This window comes from Monodelphis domestica, chromosome 7 (genome assembly GCF_027887165.1).
Source record: "Monodelphis domestica isolate mMonDom1 chromosome 7, mMonDom1.pri, whole genome shotgun sequence".
NCBI lineage: Eukaryota > Metazoa > Chordata > Mammalia > Didelphimorphia > Didelphidae > Monodelphis > Monodelphis domestica.
Window position 1 is genome coordinate 256,208,827 of NC_077233.1, and position 18,857 is coordinate 256,227,683.

Consider the following 18,857-nt stretch of genomic DNA (forward strand, 5'->3'; position numbering starts at 1 on the left):
AATTGGGGGGAGGGTGGGAGATAACAGGTTCTTTTGAACATGCTGAATATGTAATGCCTAAATAGGATATCTGATATGAAATGTTCAAAGGTCAGTTGTTAATTTCTGGATTGGGGGGAAAATTAATTAGGTAGAGATTTAGTAGAAATATGGATACAGTGGCCTCATTTGGAACTATAGGGGTAAAAATTAGGGCTAAACATAGAGATATGAAAATCATCTTCAAAGAGTTTATAGTTAAATGCATATGCACTGGCAATGTCATCAATTGGGAGAAAATATCAAGAGAGAAAAAAGAAAAGAATCCAAGAGAAAACTTTGTAGTGTACCCCATTACAGTGTGAGTGATAGGAATGAAGCAAAAGAGACTGAGAAGGTGCAGTCAGGCAAAAGAACCAAGTCACAAAAACCTACAGGATTAAGTATCCATGAGAAGAGTGGTCAACAATGTCAACTGACAGTGAGCATCCAAGAAGGAGAAATGAGAAATGGCCACTAGATTTGGCAGTTAAAACATTCCTAGTAGTTTCAGAAAAAGAAGTCTCAGCAGATGGATGAAACTGGAAGTCAAATTGCAAAGTGAGAGCATGTACATTAATTTGTTTTGAATTTCCTTGTTTTTTACCCATTCATTCTTCTGGACTCAAAGAAAAACAAATGAGAAAGCCCATGATTTAGTCAAAATATGGATATGATGCCCTCACACTTGCCTATTTAATGTGAGAGCAAGGTATAGAATGGGCAGATGAGTGGATCCAAGTAGATGACTTCCAAATTATGTTCAGAAACTTCAAGGGGGTTGGATGCTTTGTGGTTGAAGGGGTCAAGGCAGACTTTGGAAACTATAGCTGGAGATAATAATTTAGAAATTAAGTATTAAGCAGTTTGAGAATGAGTAGATTTCTTTGTTTGCTTGTTTCCCCCCCCCCCACACACCCATATTTCTAGGTCATACACTAGTTTCTAATTTGTTTCGTCTTTTTTCTCTTAGGAATTAAATTGCAGAAATCTCCTTTTGGAGAGGTCTATCTCCTAGATGGCAAACAGGTATGAAAGGAGTAGTAGATGCCAGAGTTGGATATAATAGTGGCAAAAGAAAGGGAAAAGGGTAAATAGAGAACAAATGTAGGATGTCTCTGAACTCAGGGAGGGAACCCAAAGAACTCTCCACATCCCACATCTTGGGATTACTCTTCTCTTCCCAACAGGGGGGAACCAGACACCTCAAATTATCACTCTGCTAGATGGACATAGCCACTTGGGTGAACAGGAAGCTATCAACTGTAAGAGAGAAAACCATTAGGTCACCCATCTGCCACACAAATGAGCCTGAAGGTCTACCAGACCTTACCATCTACACACAGCAACACTTTTTGGCAAAACAAATCCTATACTCTATCCTGCCTCTAACCTTTCCAGACTTCTGGAGATAATCAATCAAACTTTGCCATTGTACCCTATAGACACATAGAGCTACCCATAAGATGTACCATTCTACCCATGTTGCCTGCAATTAGAATATGAATTTCTGGATAAAAAGACTCATCCATTATGTGTTCCCTGACAGCACACAGTACTTGGCATGTCAGAAGCACTTCATGAATGCTTTTCATTAACTGATTGGTTGATTATAAATATCAATTATAAATATGAACTGGTACAGAAAACTGAGCTAAAGGAAGACATTAATTCTGAGACTCACAAATTGTTAAGAGCTAAAACCAATCTGGGAAATGAGAGCCCAACTCTCCCATTTTGTGGATAAAAAGGCAACTAAAGCCAAAGAAGGGTATACGGTCAAAGAAATAGTGGAAGAACTTGCATTTGAACTCATCTGACTACAAATTCAATGCAAATACCACTATAATAAAGAAATTATGAGATCAAGAGAGGTCATCCTGGGGAAAAATTATACCCTTAAGTAGAATAAAAGGGCATTTTTTTCTCAGTCACAACTTAGTTGATTTCTTTCAACACCGTTCACCAAAAAAATCTATCCAATATATCAGATCAGAAGAAAGATATCAAGTATTTGAGAATACCACATAAATGTGCATTTAAAATAAAAAAAGATTCTGTTTACAACTACTCAAGAGAGTAGGATAAGTAGACTATGCTAGAAATAATATGAAACTATAGACTTGTCAAGAAGCTTGGAGAAATAATTCATTGGAGAAACAGAATTACATATAAATATTTAAATAAAGAAAAAAATGAATAAATACAATGCCTCCTTCTAGAAGAGGGCAGGGTTCTTTAGTAAGATAAACTAAAGTGTTTATTCAACAAACATTTCATGGGCACTATATCCACTACCAGGCTACATGAAGATCATTATGGCCCTACTCTTATGTAGCTTACAGATGAATCTTTCCAATATCAAGTTTAGAGATTTAGAGTTGGAAGGGATCTCAGAAGCTATCCCGTCCAACCATCTCATTTTAGAGATGAAGGAAATACAGATCAAAAGGGATAAAAGATGGTACCTACACAAGTGATTCAAATTATACAAAACTAGTACGACTGAGTTTTGAAAAGTATGAATTATAAATATGGAACTTATATTTCCAATCACATGTAGGTGTCTCTTGATATTGTAGAGAATAATCAAAGAGGCATCAACAAGTTTTCTTAAGCCTTAAGAAGTGTTCCCCACTCAAATGTTCAATGCGCTACAAATAGTCATGGCAAAAAAATCCTGTTCTCTGAGTAAAATAACGTTCGAGAACCACAGTTCTAGACAATGGAAATGGAGAAATCCACCTTCCTAAATTCTACCCTCAACATTTTTTTTTCTTGAGACTCTATAGGCATAATAACCAAGGAGCAAGTCACAGTCTTCAATATAACTGCAAAATAAACAATGCAAAATAAACATTGGGGAGCCAGAGAAGATTGGCAGGCTGTGTGAACAGTCTCAACATGCAAATTAAACATCTTGCATGAGAAAAATAAGGTTTTCTCAGGCAATTTCAGTAAATGTCAAGGTCAACTGGAGACAGACATATCACCATGAAACATTTCCAGTGGCTTTCAAGTGACTGGAAGCATTTTGCTCGTCACACATACACAACACTTTCAAAATGTCATCTATAAAGAAATGCTATTGGGGGAGGGGGGGAAAGAACAGAATATGCAGACTTCCTTGTCACTTTCTATGGCTTTGGTAAATTGCCCTGGATAAAAAATTCATAAATGGAGGTGCTAATTTTCTAAGATCCTCACACACAGGTATTAAGAGTCATTTAACTAAAAGGCCCCACAGCAATAAATGAGGCAATTCTTAGAAAAGAAGCTCTTGTGCTGAAAAACAGAATCAACAGTAAACACTGTCCTATCCAGTCAGTTTGTTTTGTGTAACATCTGACCTGTGAAGGTAAGAACACTAAATTATACAGTAGAGTCTCAATGACAACTGTCTGAGTTAAGATATAAAAAAGTAGGAAAATCAAAAGTGGCAAGAAAAGATGAAGTCACTGAAACTGAAAAGGGAGGGGAAATGAATGAAAGACCACTGTTTTTCTCATCAGAAAACTCAAAAATGTTGAGTTAGAATTTAGTATTGTTTAGTATTCATACTAGACAAATAGAAACTATTTCCATTCTTAATGAAACCTGTACAATTTTAAAGCAAAGCAAAATATTAATCCTAAGAAAAGTAAAGTGTCACATTTCCCAAGATCTGAGAAACTTTTTTTTTTCAACAACTTACATTATTCACTGTACTCATAAGAGCTAGGATACCCAGATCTAGTCTATTTGCAAGGATGAAAATCTATCACGATTTCAGCTTTTAAAGACCAGATAACGAGGGATAAGTTTCCCTTTAAATTAATCGTTTGTGATGCTCCTAAATGACTAAGAAGTCATATTTGTATGGTTCTCTGATCAGAGCCAAGGACAAATGAGCATTCTTGTTACGACCTCTAAGAGGATAAGAAACAAGGAGAGGAAAAGGGGGAAAAACGTATAGAAAAAATATTTTGTATTTCTGGCTTGAGGGCATAACTCTTCTTTCCAAGAACAGACAAAACCCTAACATTTTTATATACTTTATCAATTTTATAAATGTTGTTTCTCATAACAATTTCATTATAAAGTTTAATTTATTTACTGTAATTTTTTTATCCACAAAAATTTCGTGAGATGTTCTGCTTTGTTTTGTCAATTTAGCAATTCAAAGCCAAATATATAAGGAAATACATATAGTAAAAATAGTGAGGTGGAAAAAGACACATACATTATATCCAGAAACTGCTAGGAAATGGATTAGAAACTATATTGAACATTTTGTTCTTGAAACTCTCTTGGCCTGCATACAGTGCTTCACACATGATATCAATTAGAGACCTGAATAAATAGCCCCGTAGAAAGTACGCTGGTTTTTGCTGAAATCACATTGGCAAAAAAACAAAAGATTAGCCCAGAATTTTACAACTCCCCATACCACATTACATACAGCAGATTCACGAACACACAGGCATGCGTGCACACATACACATGTGCACGCATACCCAAAAAATTATGCCTCAGAGGCCCCTCAAATAATATAGGAAGACCTACAACAAGGTCTGAAACTCAGATAGGAACACATCCCTTATGATCCTTTAATGTACCTTCAGTGACCCATTACTAAACAGAACTAGAGAATGCCAACACCAAAATTACACATTCATACAGTACAAGTAGATCCCAAGCTTTAGTTAGTTCTAACGGATATTCCAGTAAATTCCATTGAACAAAGTCACAAAAGAATCCATAAAATACATCTGTTTTAGTCACCATGCAGTGAGCATGTACCTATGTTAGAAAGAGAGGTGCCAAGTGAGGGTAAAGAAGAAAATGCGCATCACGAAAAGGATTCCATTGAGTTCAAATAAGGATTAAGTACCCGAATATGTTCAAAACCCTGTAGACAAAAAGGCGGTCTGAGATGTAGTTCTTGTCCTTAAGCAGACAAAAAAACCGAATGAGGCAGTGATGTTTGGCTCGGTAATACCTCCAAGGTGCATATGCCTGTAAAAGGTCAATGATAAAGGGAATGGACTAATATGCATAAAAATAGAATCAAAGAACTAGAAAGAAAGTCGGGGTGCCCCATCAAGTGGAATATGCTTTGGAAACATGTAGTATATGAATGACAAACTATATCACAAGACATGACACAAGAAATTACAAATGTAACAAATGATGAGAAACCCATATAAAGTGATTCAGAGGAAAATGTGCAGAACTAGGAAAACAGAACAATAACAAAAAGAAATACAACTTTGCTAGACTACAGAACTCTGATTACAGGAATGGCCAATCATAATATCAGAAAACTAATCATAAAGCATGCCACTCACTTCTTAGAAAAAAAGAATAGCAAATATTGGTTAGTGATAGAGATGCAACAAAATAGTTTCTCAATGAATATTTTAATAAGGACAACTGTGTTATCACTAAAATAAAAACCACATACAAAATACTGGAAATAACAAGATTTCATACTTTCAAGATACACAATCCTATTTTAGCTTCCTTATATGCTGAAATATTCATGTTTATCAATTTTTAAGAATTTAATTTTTTAAAATTGAATCTAATGAAAAAAATAGGACATGAACATATTTAAAAATAACTTTTATAGGATAATACATGTAGGGGACAGCTGGGTGGCTCAGTGGATTGAGAGTCAGGCCCAGAGATGGGAGGTCCTAGGTTCAAATCTGACCTCAGACACTTCCCAGCTGTGTGACCCTGGGCAAGTACTTGTAACCCCCATTGCCTTGCCCTTACCACTCATCTGCCTTGAAGCCAATACACAGTATTGGTAAGGGTTTTTAAAAAAATACATGTATAACCCAGTGGAATTGCTTGTCAACTCTGGGAAAGAGGAGGGAAGATGGGAAGGAGACAATATGAATCATATAACTTTGAAAAACTTATGCATAGATTTGCTATTAGAATAAAATAAAGATAATTTTAAAAATAATTTCTTATACAAAGATGTATGTTATTAAATATATATATATATATCCTTCTCCCTTAAGACTTCCCATCTTTGGGGTTCACATTCCAATACACTATCAGTAAGAAATTTTCCAAGTATGAAATTTCCCAATGGTGAAATTTCCAACATTTATAAGTCTAAGAAATTTTAAGGTTTACACATCCCTACCAACATCTCAAGTCCAACTACACATGCTTTCTTACTGAGCCCTAACCTGCCAGCTTGGCATTTTCACGGTTAATAGCCTCTAAACTTAAAATCCTTTGCTATATTGGACCTGCAAACATTCTGCCCACCTGGATCTGCAAATTCTCTTCTATAGAAATCATCTACCACATAATTTTTGCACTATTCCTCCAAACTTCCTGTGTTAGTTACTGAAGAAAATCATGAAAATCTAAGATACTTGATCAATTAAAAACTGGCTTAGCCCCCATTACAGCCTAGTAAATTTTCTGCTTTCCTCTCTGATTAGCTGCCTACTCCTGTCTCAGGACAAGGAATGTTTTAAACCCTGCCATCTCTTTTCTTGCTCCTAATTGCCTCCCAATCTTCGATGCAGCTGATAACCTAATTTCTTATGTCACTAAGGAGATCAAGATTACTTGGCTTTCTTGGCCCCGGGCTTCCATGCCTCAATAATTCCCAGCACCATCATCCTTCTCTCTGTTCCATCTCTAAGCCAAGATAGGAATTATACCTCCTAAGGGTGATGGCCAAATTTTAATTGTTTTCCTTACAGGTGTAATTTCATCCTCTCTCATTTTCACTAGAACTTTTTCCCAGGAGTCACATCCTTGCTCTTGTGCATCATAAAGTTTTTCCTCTATACTCATTCCTATCAGCTCAAAGTCTTTTAGTCCTGTCAGTTATTCCCCATCTATTAATTACTGCTAAACTTACTAAAAACGAAAAAAAGTTGCCACTACTCAATATCTCTAGTAACACACAATTCCTCTCCCACAATCCACTGCCAACAAAAGTTTACTCACATTACTCAACTGAAACTTTTTCTACAAGACAACCAATAAGTTCCATATCACCTTATCCAATGGTAGTTTTTTCAGCCTAAATCTAATTTAATCTCTAAAGTTGTTAACATTCTTATCTAAATTACAATTATTCTCCTAGATTTTACTTTCTCTTCCTTTCAAAAAGAATTTCCTAATTCATTTACTTCTAACTGATTTTTCTGTTTTTTTTTTATTTTCTGACCTGTTCATATATATATTCTGTCCTTACCATTCTTATCTCTTTACATGTTATCAAAGAGCAATTAGCCACAACCTCTAAGAAGATGCTTGTTAAGTAAAAATCTCTAATTTTGACTTCTACTCCAGAAACATATAGAAGGAGAAAGAAATAGCAAACTGCTCTAATATTCTTACAAAGAAAACCCCAAATGGAGTCAGAAAAGGCTGGACATGACTGAAATGACAACACAACCACCAGACGCACATCTCCTACTATAGGACATCTGCTCTACCGGAAGGACAAAATTACACTTACTATTATTTGCACCTCTATCCAAGTGGGGCTTTTCCATCAATGAATCCACCAATTCAAACTCCCATATTTCCAATCTGTCAGTCACCTATAAACTGTTTATACAACTATCCAAAAAGTGACAAAGTCCTGCAGATTTCATCTTTACACATTTCTCACATCAATACCTTTTTCTCCATTTCCTCAGTCAGCAAACAATTTGAGTCCTGAATTGCTGTCTCCATTCTACATATCATCCAGTGAATCATTTTTAACAATATCTTAATTTTTTTTATTTGAATAAATCTGGTAATAAATTTGATAAATCGTATCACTCATTTTCTGAAACACTTTCATTGGCTCCCCTCATTTTGTGAATAAATGTCAAATTCTCTTTCCTACTAGTGAAGGCCTCTGATATCTGGCAGCACACTATATTTCCAGAGTTATCGACAATTACTTTTCCCCTAATTTTAAAATTGTAGTTAAATAAAACTATTCTCTATCTCCAAATGACAATTTCTGATACTTTCTCCCAACACTTTTGCTTTCACTGCAACAATTTGGAAAAATTCACTGCCTCACAAGCCTAATCTGAGTTCCTCACATCTTTTAAAATTATTATTCACAGCCTTCATGTATACTAAAATATGTCTGAATACTCCTTCAAATGAATCACCACATACAAAAAAATAAAACATTAAGCAAAATCCAAAAGATAAAGTGACCGTATCTTATTGTATGTGCCAAAAAAATTAAATTTAAACCTAAAATTGTCATTTATATAGTATTTAAAAGCACAGAAACTTACAAAAATATACATTTGATCCTAAGCAATACAGACTCAAAACAATGCAATTTTCCATAACATTCAAGTTTTTTCTATGTATTTAATTGAATCTTACAGATGCTCTTACTATCCTCAACTCTGAGAAAATTCTTAGTGTATTTTGTTATTTTAGTTGTTTTCTTGATTCCATACAACTTGAAATAAATCCTATACTTCTTTGAATTGTTGACATTCTTCATTTCTTATTTCATCATAAGACTACGTGATATTTATATGTCATAACCTATTCAACCAAACCCAAAACACTAGATATACAACAAAAAGCTAAAAGGACAGAATGATAATAATTACAAATATAATGATTAATAATATTTTGGAACAGATACATATTTATTAATATTGTTGCTTAGTTTTGTTAATCTTTCATTTTTAAAAGTTTGTTATTTTATGCTGATTTAGTAGGTTAATTTGTTCCATTTCTAATTTTTAAACTGTGATTGCAACTCATGAATCTTCTTGCTCATTAGCAGAATATTTTAGATACGAATTTGCTCCTGAACTGCTTAAGCTCAAACCCATAAATATTTATATGTTTCATGAGTGTTGTTTTTATATTAAGTATCATATTTACTGTTTGTAAAATTTAGTCTCTGACCAAAGCAATTTTAGTATTTTATGTTTCAGGGCTCTATATAGCCCCGTATCTGTTGATCATTTTTTTTTTTAATTATGCTATGGGTCCAAAATTGAATAGGGAAAGTGTAAGTTCTATGACTTATTTTTTATAATGGCTCTAGGCTTTTTGAAAATGATTATTTCTTTTAAACCAATATTTTCCCACTGAAAATGCATGCCTACTAGGCAACATTCTCTTAAGAAGTATTGCTGATGATCACTGAAAGGGAAATGTAAAAGACCGGGGTGCAACAAAGGACCAATGAGAGACTGATATAAGGGATGCTGGAGGCAGGTCTGAGAAAAAAAAATAGAAATATAGATATAAAGATACAGAGTTCTGTGTGCTTACATATAAATTAAAAAATAAGCTGGTGGATAATCCATGTGATACATTGGGAGACATATAATGTCAAGAGAATTAAGGAAAGATACCCAGCAGTAATAGTCAACTGCAGTTAGAAAGTTTTAATAGAATATATATATTGATATACTGTTAACTAAGTAAATATTTAATAATGATGTCCTTCATTTTCAATGATATATATATATACTTTTATTTACACTGATATCTTTTTATATTCTCCAATTTGAATATAATTTTCCCATTATCATTTGTGCAATTGATGATCTACTGCATTCTGTTGAAATATAATTAATTAATTTTATTCTACCCACTTATTTTAAATATTTATGTTTATATTTTGGATGTTTCCCTCAGGCAAAATCCTATAAAAGTATATTTTCAATTTGTATCTTAATGTTTTCTTCCTTTTATATAAGAAGTGAAATCCATTGACATTGAACATCAGAACTATTCAATTTCACTTCACTTTTACAAAGGATGTTCTGTCAAAGGTTTGACAACCATTTGTTAGGAAGTCATAAAAAAGAAGCTTAGGAAGGTACAAATGTAAGTACTATATGGATTCGAAGACCCTTTAAACTCACAGATTCTCATTTTCACCTCTATCATATTGATATAACCATATTATATAATTTTCTTAAGAGCAGAGATTATTATCTTATATTATGCATAATAAATTAATATATGCCACATGTTAATAAAACATGCCTATATAATATATTCTATAGTAATGTTATATCATATACATAATTGCATTATATAATGATATATAATATTGTATGTAATAACATACTTATTGTATTAGTAATACTCAATTATCAGTCTTTCACATACTAAGAGGCCTCAGGGCAGTTGTCTAGTTTATATAGTATATAGACTCCTAACAAGATATCAGAAATACCAAAGTTCAAAATCTCTCTCACACTCTTATTATATCTGGTCACGGACAACTTACCTAACCTGTCTGAACCTCACTTTCCTCATCTTTATGGTAAGTATAACAATAGCACCTCCCTCATGAAGGAAATAACTATGTAAAGTGCTTTACAAACACAGGGGTTGTATAGCCATGAGATGGCTCAGTGGATTGAGAGCCAGGCCTAGAGAGACAGGAGGTCCTGGGTTCTGATCTGGCTTTAGACACTTCCTACCTATATGAGCCTGGACAAGCTACTTAAACCTCCATCTTCTACCTTGGAACCACTATACAATACTGATTCTATTCTAAGATGGAAAGTAAGTGTTTTGTTTGTTTGTTTGTTTTTAAGAACCAAATGAAATTATTATTGTTGTTGATTGTTTTTCTGAAGTTTTCAATTTATGTAATGTTTTTTTGAAGACATTTTAAAAGACTTGTTAAAAATTTTCCAATTCTTACATGTAATGCCCAGTGGATTTACGCGTCGGCTATGGGGGGTGGGGGGGAGGAAAAGAAAATGATCTATGTCTTTAATGAATAATGCTTGGAAATTATCAAATAAAATATAATAATAAAAAATAATAAAAAAATAAAATAAAATAAATTAAATTAAAATAAATTTTCCAATTCTTTCCCTCTGTATAATATAAAATAAGTGTTCTTCTGAGATTATCTTCATTCTTCACTTTTCCCCTTTCTCTTTTTCTTTATTTCTTATGCCAGCTTTCAAGCACCCCCTGAACCCCACATATGTGAATTACTGTAAAAAAAAAATTTCCTTGTTTCTCTCTTCAATCACCTTATAAAAAATGAAATTAAGTAATGATCAATCTTACACACTCAATTTTATCCATTTGCGCTTTCCTATGTGGATGGACAGGTCAAACTCTTTTGAGAGATTCTGAAACAAATCCAAGAAGTTCTACAAACTCTTGAAGCATGATATAATGAACAGAATCTTTAGCAGCTGGTGCTTTGGGGAAATTGCAAAGCATATTAATTGACCCAGACTTCTGATAACAGTAAAGGGCTCATATTTTCAATACAAACATTTTACTAGTGTTATCTTATGACAGGAATCCTTAAAATACCACTCCCTCTGAAGAATCCAAGATAAGTATCACACTCAAAGGAGCAATAAAAGATGTGTGGAAGGAAGTTCAAATATCTAACAAAGCAGCAACCAACAAAGAAAAAGTCAAATTGGAGGGGGGGAGGGGAGGACTACAACTAGGGACATAGAGTGAGAAAGAGAGAGAATAATAAGAGAGGAGGAGATCAAGGGAGGAATGTGTGGAGGAATGGGGGGGGGGGAGAGATAGAGACAGAGAGACAGAGAGAGAGAGAGAGAGAGAGAGAGAGAGAGAGAGAGAGAGAGACAGAGAGAGAGAGAGAGAGAGAGACAGAGAAAGAGAGAGAGAGAGAGAGAGAGACAGAGAGAGAGAGACAGAAAGAGAGAGACAGAGAGAGAGAGAGAGAGAGAGAGACAGAGAGAGAGAGAGACAGAGAGAGAGACAGAGAGAGAACGAACGAGCACAGATGGATTAATAAAATGTTCCATCAGTACCCTTCTAATATCAGGAGTAAATTGGTAAGAACTCAAGCACTAGGTGGATACTATGTGACTAACTTTTGGAAGAACACTGAAAGAGTCAAAGAGATAATTAGGCTTAAATGGGTTATGATTTGTATCTCTGAAAGTAACTTTTAAATTCAAACTACTCATAGATGTTTTCACTTTTAAATGGAATTTTTTGCATACATACTACTTTAAGTCCATTTGTGTCTTTTAATCATTACTAAAAATGTTTTGAGCTTTTCTGCAACTGCTATATGCCTTTATGGAATTTACAATACATTTCTTTTGTTTTTTTAAACTCTTACCTTCTCTTAGAATCACTATTATATATGTGGTTCCCAGGCAGAAGAACAGTACTGGCTAGGCAAAGGGAGTTAAGTGACTTGGCAAAGGTTCATACAGCCAGAAGACTGAGGTCAAATTTGAACTCAGAACCTCCAGTCTCTAGGTCTGGCTCTTAATCCACTGAGCCATGTAGCTCCCCCAATGTTAATCTACCCAAAATCTGCATATTTGTTAAACTAGCCAAAACAACTGTTGTACTGCTCTCACGTTTAATAATGACACTAGGATGGTATTGAGCAGTATATATTATCAAAACATCCACAGTCTTATCATCAATTCCCAAATTAGTAATCCAATCCAATCTATTACTGAATTGCTAGACTTAAATGAAATTCCATTGAGAGCATTCAAAACTTAAAATTTATTTAAGAGTTTAACAACCTGAAGTTCTTCATTGTTGATTTGCATATACATATCTAGAATTTTTGTGAAGTCTTAAATGACTATCTTTTATCATGATGAAATCACAGATTCCAGTATTATACAGAATAACTCACTGTAGTTTAAAACAGCTTGTACAATTCAAACTTGCAATTTTCAATGCATAATATTTTTCTTCCTTGCTGAGTGCAAACCAACTCTGATATATCTCTAACAAACAGAAAACCTATAAGAATGTGCCTGGCAGAGCTGAAATTCACATTAATCCCTACTGATTTCTTGTGTATTTCTTTCACTCAGTAAGTGTAGAAAATTTTGTCCTCTACTTTCCTAAAATACAGTGCTCAGATTCTCTTTTTGCACTTTTATTTTTCTGGCAGGGCAATATCTTTTGGATTAGCTTTCCAAGTTCTATCATTTAGCAACTTGACACTTGTTGGTAAGGTCAATAGAGGCAGCATACTGTGGTAGAAATGAAGACCTAATTAGAATCCTAACTTGCACTAATTAGAGAGAACAAGGCATTTAACCTCTTGATATCACCTCTCTGTGGTACTGGTCAATCTCTAAGATCCCTTTTACCTATAAATCTATGATCTGATCATCAAATTTTTTTCCAGCTACATATTTAAATTTCTAGCATCTATTATATTTCTGTTGTCTTGTCTTACAGCTGATCAATTTTAACTCAGTAAATACACATCTTATTAAAATTGTGCACAAAAATGCCAAGTTATTAAGCTGTATCTCCTTTTTTCCTCTCCACTCTTGTTTTCTATTGATGCCAAATTTAAAATTTCCTTAATTGTAAACCACAATAACAATTCTTTTTTTTTTTAAACCCTTACTTTCTGTGTTGGAATCAATACTGTAGGCAGAAGTGCAGTACTGGCTAGACAATGGGAATTAAGTGACTTGGCAAAGGTTCATATAACTAGAAGACTGAGGCCAAATTTGAACTGACAACCTCCAGTCTCTAGGCCTGGCTCTCAATCCACTCAGCTACCCAGCTGCCCCCCACAATAACAATCCTTATAATAAATATGTCTGAATTTTTTGGGAAACATTGCTCATGGCTGTTATTGATTTTTCTTTCTAATGTCACCACTTTAGATTTTTAATCCATGATATTAATCTGTATTAATAGAGTTTCTTTTCGTTTTCTGTGAAGTGATTTTCTTATCAGATATTGTAGAGGTTTATCTGTTTTTTTGGTCAATTGAATATGCTGCCTTGTCTTTGGGTAGATATTGGAGATCTAAATTTTTCTGATCTTTCATTCATCATCTCTGTTTGAGTCTTATTCTTTAAATGCCTCCTCAATCTAAGGTCATAGGCTTCCTTCAGTTCCATAACAACATTCTTTAAATATCATAGTATTTTTTTCCATCTCTGTAATTCAAAGTACTTCAAGGATCCATAATTTTCTGAATGTGTATAGTCCATATATATACCTCATCAATGCAGATAACAATCCCTCTGTGCTTCAGCAGTCTTTCTGAGTTCTGATTGAAAAAAGTCACAAAAGGAGGTTCCACTAATTTAATGAGCCTCAAATAAGCCTCAAGTCTATCACCTCAACTGATGGCAACATAGTCCATCAATAGTCAATGTTAAATATTCTTCCACTTTAGATGAGTTTCCACATGCATCTGCTGACAAGCCACTGAAAATCTCATCATTTCTTCACTGAAGAGGAAATAGAATAAGGCTTCAAGGGCAAAAATCATATCTAAACTTTAATTCTTCTCCAATATTCAGGTTGAATGAATAAATGAATGTAATCATATTATTGTAAGATAAGAGATGAGAGATTTTTACATAGACAAGAGATCATCTCTTGGAGGGACCTGCTGAAGGTAGAGTGGGGGAAGGGAAAGAAGAAGCTGAGAGTTCTAAAGAAGGAACAGAGGCTTGGAGAATCAACAGACAAGTCACTTCTGTCTTGGGGAAGGAGAGGAGTGAGGTGGCTTCCCAGAGGCTCAGAAGAAACCAATTGCCTTGGAGATCAACTTGTCCTTCCTGAACCCCTGAATACCTCCAACCAAACTCTTCTTGACAGCAGTCTAAAGTACTCAGAGGGGCTGTGGATTGGGCCTTTTTGAAGAGAGCCATCCACAGATCCTTTCTCTGTGTCTCTCTCTCTCCCTTACCTGTCCCTGAACTCCTATAGTCAAGTTTAATCAGCTTAATAGTAGAGACTAACAGGCATTTGCAAAAAAAAAAAGGGGGGGATCAAAGCTGAGAAGCCTTGAACCCCTAGACTTTGGAGGGTCAACTTGCCAGAGGGGGTAACTGTAGGCTTCCCCTATTTTCCCACTTTCCCATTTGATACCCGTGACTCCTCTTCTCTGCTTGAGCCCCAATAAATCACCTGTTGTTCAAGATTTAGGTCTGGGTCAGTCTCTAATCAACATAATTAAGGTGACTGAAGAGAGTCACACCTCTACCCAAAGGAGGGTTGACTTCTAGATTTCAGGGATTCAAGACTGCCCGACCCAAGGAATTGACATCTCTCCTGGACAATTGGGTAGCCCTAAGATCCTGAAAGGGGCTGACAGTTGATGTCTCTGGGGCAAGCAGAGGCATAAGAAAATCATCTCGCCTCTCAAGGCTCCTCAGAGGGGGGCATCCTGTCAACTCACTAATGCTTCCCTCTCTAGTCTCCTGTCGTCCATCTCCCAGAAACCATTCTCTGGGGAGACATACTTCCCTTTCAAGGGGACAGGATTTGGCTATCTCCCTACAGAAAGGAAGGGAGGAGGATAAGAATCTCTTCACTCTCACAACCCTATTCCCTCTTTCTCTCCATTATCTTTGTCAATTCTCCTAATCCCTGCATTACAATTATACATCACTATTAAACTCTACTAATCATGGTAACAGCATCCATTATTATAACCAGTCATGTAAATAAAGAAAAACATTAGAATGTCAGTGACTATTTCAAGGTGCTCAAGCTGCATGATCATTTCCAAGAGTCAATAAATATCACAAAGTCTCAAATACTTTTTTAAAATCAATATAAAATTTAAAACCTTTGTGATTTCCTATATTTGGCATGAATGGGAGAGATTATATTTGCCATTTGCAGTGCCTGGAAAACATTTGAACAGGGTTTTAGACAACAAAATTATAGAATATGATTTTAAAACACAAGTCCAACACTAATTCATTGTTTCAAAATCACTTCTCTAAAAGAGCATAAGCACTCTATTTATCTTCTAGTCATTGAAAATCATCCAGGCTACAAAACTGACTCTGGATCAATCCACATTTCCTTTCCACTGATCACTAAAATCTATCCTGGGCAGAAACCCTGTCTGAAGTGAATTCATTAAAAATACGCTGAACAGAAATTTCCCTTTTATAGCCTTAAAAAAGATCAAGGAAGGAACAATAAAGGTAGGAGAATAAAGTTTGTCAAGTTACCTTTGGGTGTTTAGGGTGAACAAAATTTGAAAGGTTGAGGAAAAGGCATGGCAGAAGAAAGCATGGATGAAGTGCTTGACTCAGTCAGGAAGACATATTTTAAGTACTGCAAACTTATTTGCTACGGGAGGGGAAGTCTCCGGAACTCTTTAAGTTCTAGTTAGTTGTCATATCTTTGGGAATATACTAGAAATAACTATACCTGAAGTAACTACCTTGTAAGGCTCTTATGAGGCAAAAATGAACAGATTATCTGAAAAACCCAATCATGATATGATTATTAATAAATTACTCTATTTTCTCAATTATTTACTAGAATAAATGTGAATCCTGTGAGGTAGGTTTGTTCAGATTTTTAAAAGGGTATCAAGTGAAACTTCATTCTGTGTGAGCCTTTGGATCCTGAACTCCCCCTCTCCCTGGACATTCTTTCACAAAGTTCTCTAAAACAACCCAAAAGAAGCCTACCTCAGCTTGGCAGAGCGCGTGAAGACCTTGTAATACTAAGGCTGCTGGAGTAGCCTGATCAGGCTTGGTACATTCATTCAACACCTGTGAAATAGCTGCCAACATATCTGCCCCATGCTGGTATGGTCTATTGAAAAATCATGGGGGGGAAAAAAGGGAAAACAAATCAGTGTTAATACCTTCAAGCCTTCTACATATAACAACATGGATCGATGCTACTAATACTGCTTCACCACATCTATAATTAATACACTTTGCCCTTCCTAAAAACTACCACAGACACGTTTTTCTCCTGACATCCTACCTGATCCCACCCCTAATTTTCCAAACTGACTTGCTGTGAAAATATTTTACAAAGTAGAAAAGGCAATTTAAGGATATAGTTAATTCAGGCTGAAACAAGAAAGGAAGATGGGTCCAGAGTAGGTAAAGCTATGCCTTTTTACCTGGTTTGACGTTTTAAATAAAAATCAATTTCCTGTTTGTTTTTTGGTGAGAAGGAAGCATATGAAGGAAGACAAAATATTCATGTGATCTTGCAGCCTATAACACTGCCAGGTCATGTTCTACCTCATGTACAGGAATTTACAAACAATCATGATAGCAGATTATTAAATTATAGAACTATAATTAGTTTTAAATAGTATCTAATTTATTCTCCCCCTACATACTTTTAACAGCACAGGAAAGAAAATAAGCTGTTGAAAAATGGAATGTCACTAACTAATTTTATTATGGGAGGGAAGAAGGAATGGATGTCAACCACTCATACTTTATTTAGTTATGGAGAAGAGCAGTCATCTCCCTGATTCCTGCATGTCTAATTTTAAAAGCACAGACTATCAGTATAAATTTTAGGCCATTTTCTTCTTAGTTATTAAGTCACAAACATCTTGGACTTCCTGTATTAAAAATCTCTATAATTACAAATATTTAGGTAATAAAAGAGTTTAAGGAAGAATGAGTAAAATAATTTGTGACTATAGTCTAACTCAAAAGTTTCAAGGCTCTGAGTTAGAAAAAATAAGGATGATCAATTTTGCATTTTATGTTCTGCAAACATCTGTATGCATAAAAATCTATGAAAAATTTAAATAAATGAATAAAAATCGAAAAAAACTAGGACTTGTACATAACCACAGAAACAAATGAAGGCCAGAATTTAGAAGCTGAAAATAATCTCAGATTTTTCAGTCTAAAACAATGATTCCTCAAACACCAGCAAAATATTGTTAAGCATGATGGCATATATGATTCAAATATCACTGTCACTAAACTTTAAAAGATCAAGAAAAACAATAGAATTAAGGTAAATCAAATTTCAAAGAGAGAAAAGATTAGGGTCAGCAAATTGTGGTCAATTGGCTTGACTTTGATTTCTGATAAAATTCTAGGACTCATTTTGGCAGGGGTATAATCAATACCTCAAAAATGAAGCAATAATCATGAAAGTTATTGTAGCTTCATCATGAATATTGACTTTTTTAAAAATATGGTTACACTATTGGGAGAATGGTAGAGATTTCACTGACCAAAACCTTGGTAAAGCATTATACAAAGTCTCATGTTATTTTTTCTGAAAAAGATGAAGAAAGGAAGGTTAGATTAATAGATAAGTTAGGTGAATTTTAAACCGGTTGAAGGGTTGGGCCCAAAGTGCAATCATTAACGGTTCTATGCTATGGTGAAAGGAAAGCTATCACAAAGTGCCCCAGGATCTTTCTTTAACTCTGTACTGCTAATAACAGAGATGGCAAGAGAGGTGTCATGCTATTTGGGGAAGAAATTTGGACTTCAAATCAAGAGAGATGTGAGTTCACATGCAAAGTGGAGATTTATTAACTGTGTGATCTTTGGCAAGTCACTTACCTTGAGATCAAGTTTGTCTAACTGAAAAATAGAGATGATAATATCTATGATCACTATTTTGTTGGGATTTATTAAAAGGATTGAAAGAAATAATTGACACGAAGTGCTTTGCAAACCGTGTAAGTGCTAGATAAATATTAGGTTACGTTGTTTTAGTGTTTGGCCCGGGGAATGGGAGAGGGAGAGGAAGAGTGAGTGTTAAATCCTGTAATTTCATTAGCATAGGCATCTCCCCAATAAGGAAACTCCCACCAATGAGCAGTTGTTCTGAGAAAATTATTTTTATTAGAGAGTTACCTGAGTCAATAAAAAGTAATTTGCCAGGGGTCACCCAGCCTACACATTAGACACTACACTGGAAGCCAGGCCACCCTGACTCTCAGGTGAGCCCTGGAGTCATTCCACCACTCTGCCCCTCATTCTAATGAAAAAGAAGACATGCTAATCCAATGTACAGATGACACCAGGCTAAAGGTGGGTAGCTAACAAACTGGTGACAAGAGTGGGGATGGGAAAAAAAAAATCTTCCTTTAGAATATTGGGCCGAAATAA

General features: G+C 34.9%; 1 protein-coding gene across 1 annotated transcript in view; it reads right to left on the bottom strand.

Moving 5' to 3' along the window:
• The window catches only part of FOCAD (focadhesin), a 384,441-nt gene that overhangs the window by 189,944 nt on the left and 175,640 nt on the right, over positions 1-18,857 (bottom strand). Inside the window, 1 exon segment of the mRNA XM_007498068.3 lies at positions 16,437-16,563. Within this exon segment, the coding sequence (XP_007498130.2) occupies positions 16,437-16,563 (127 nt within the window).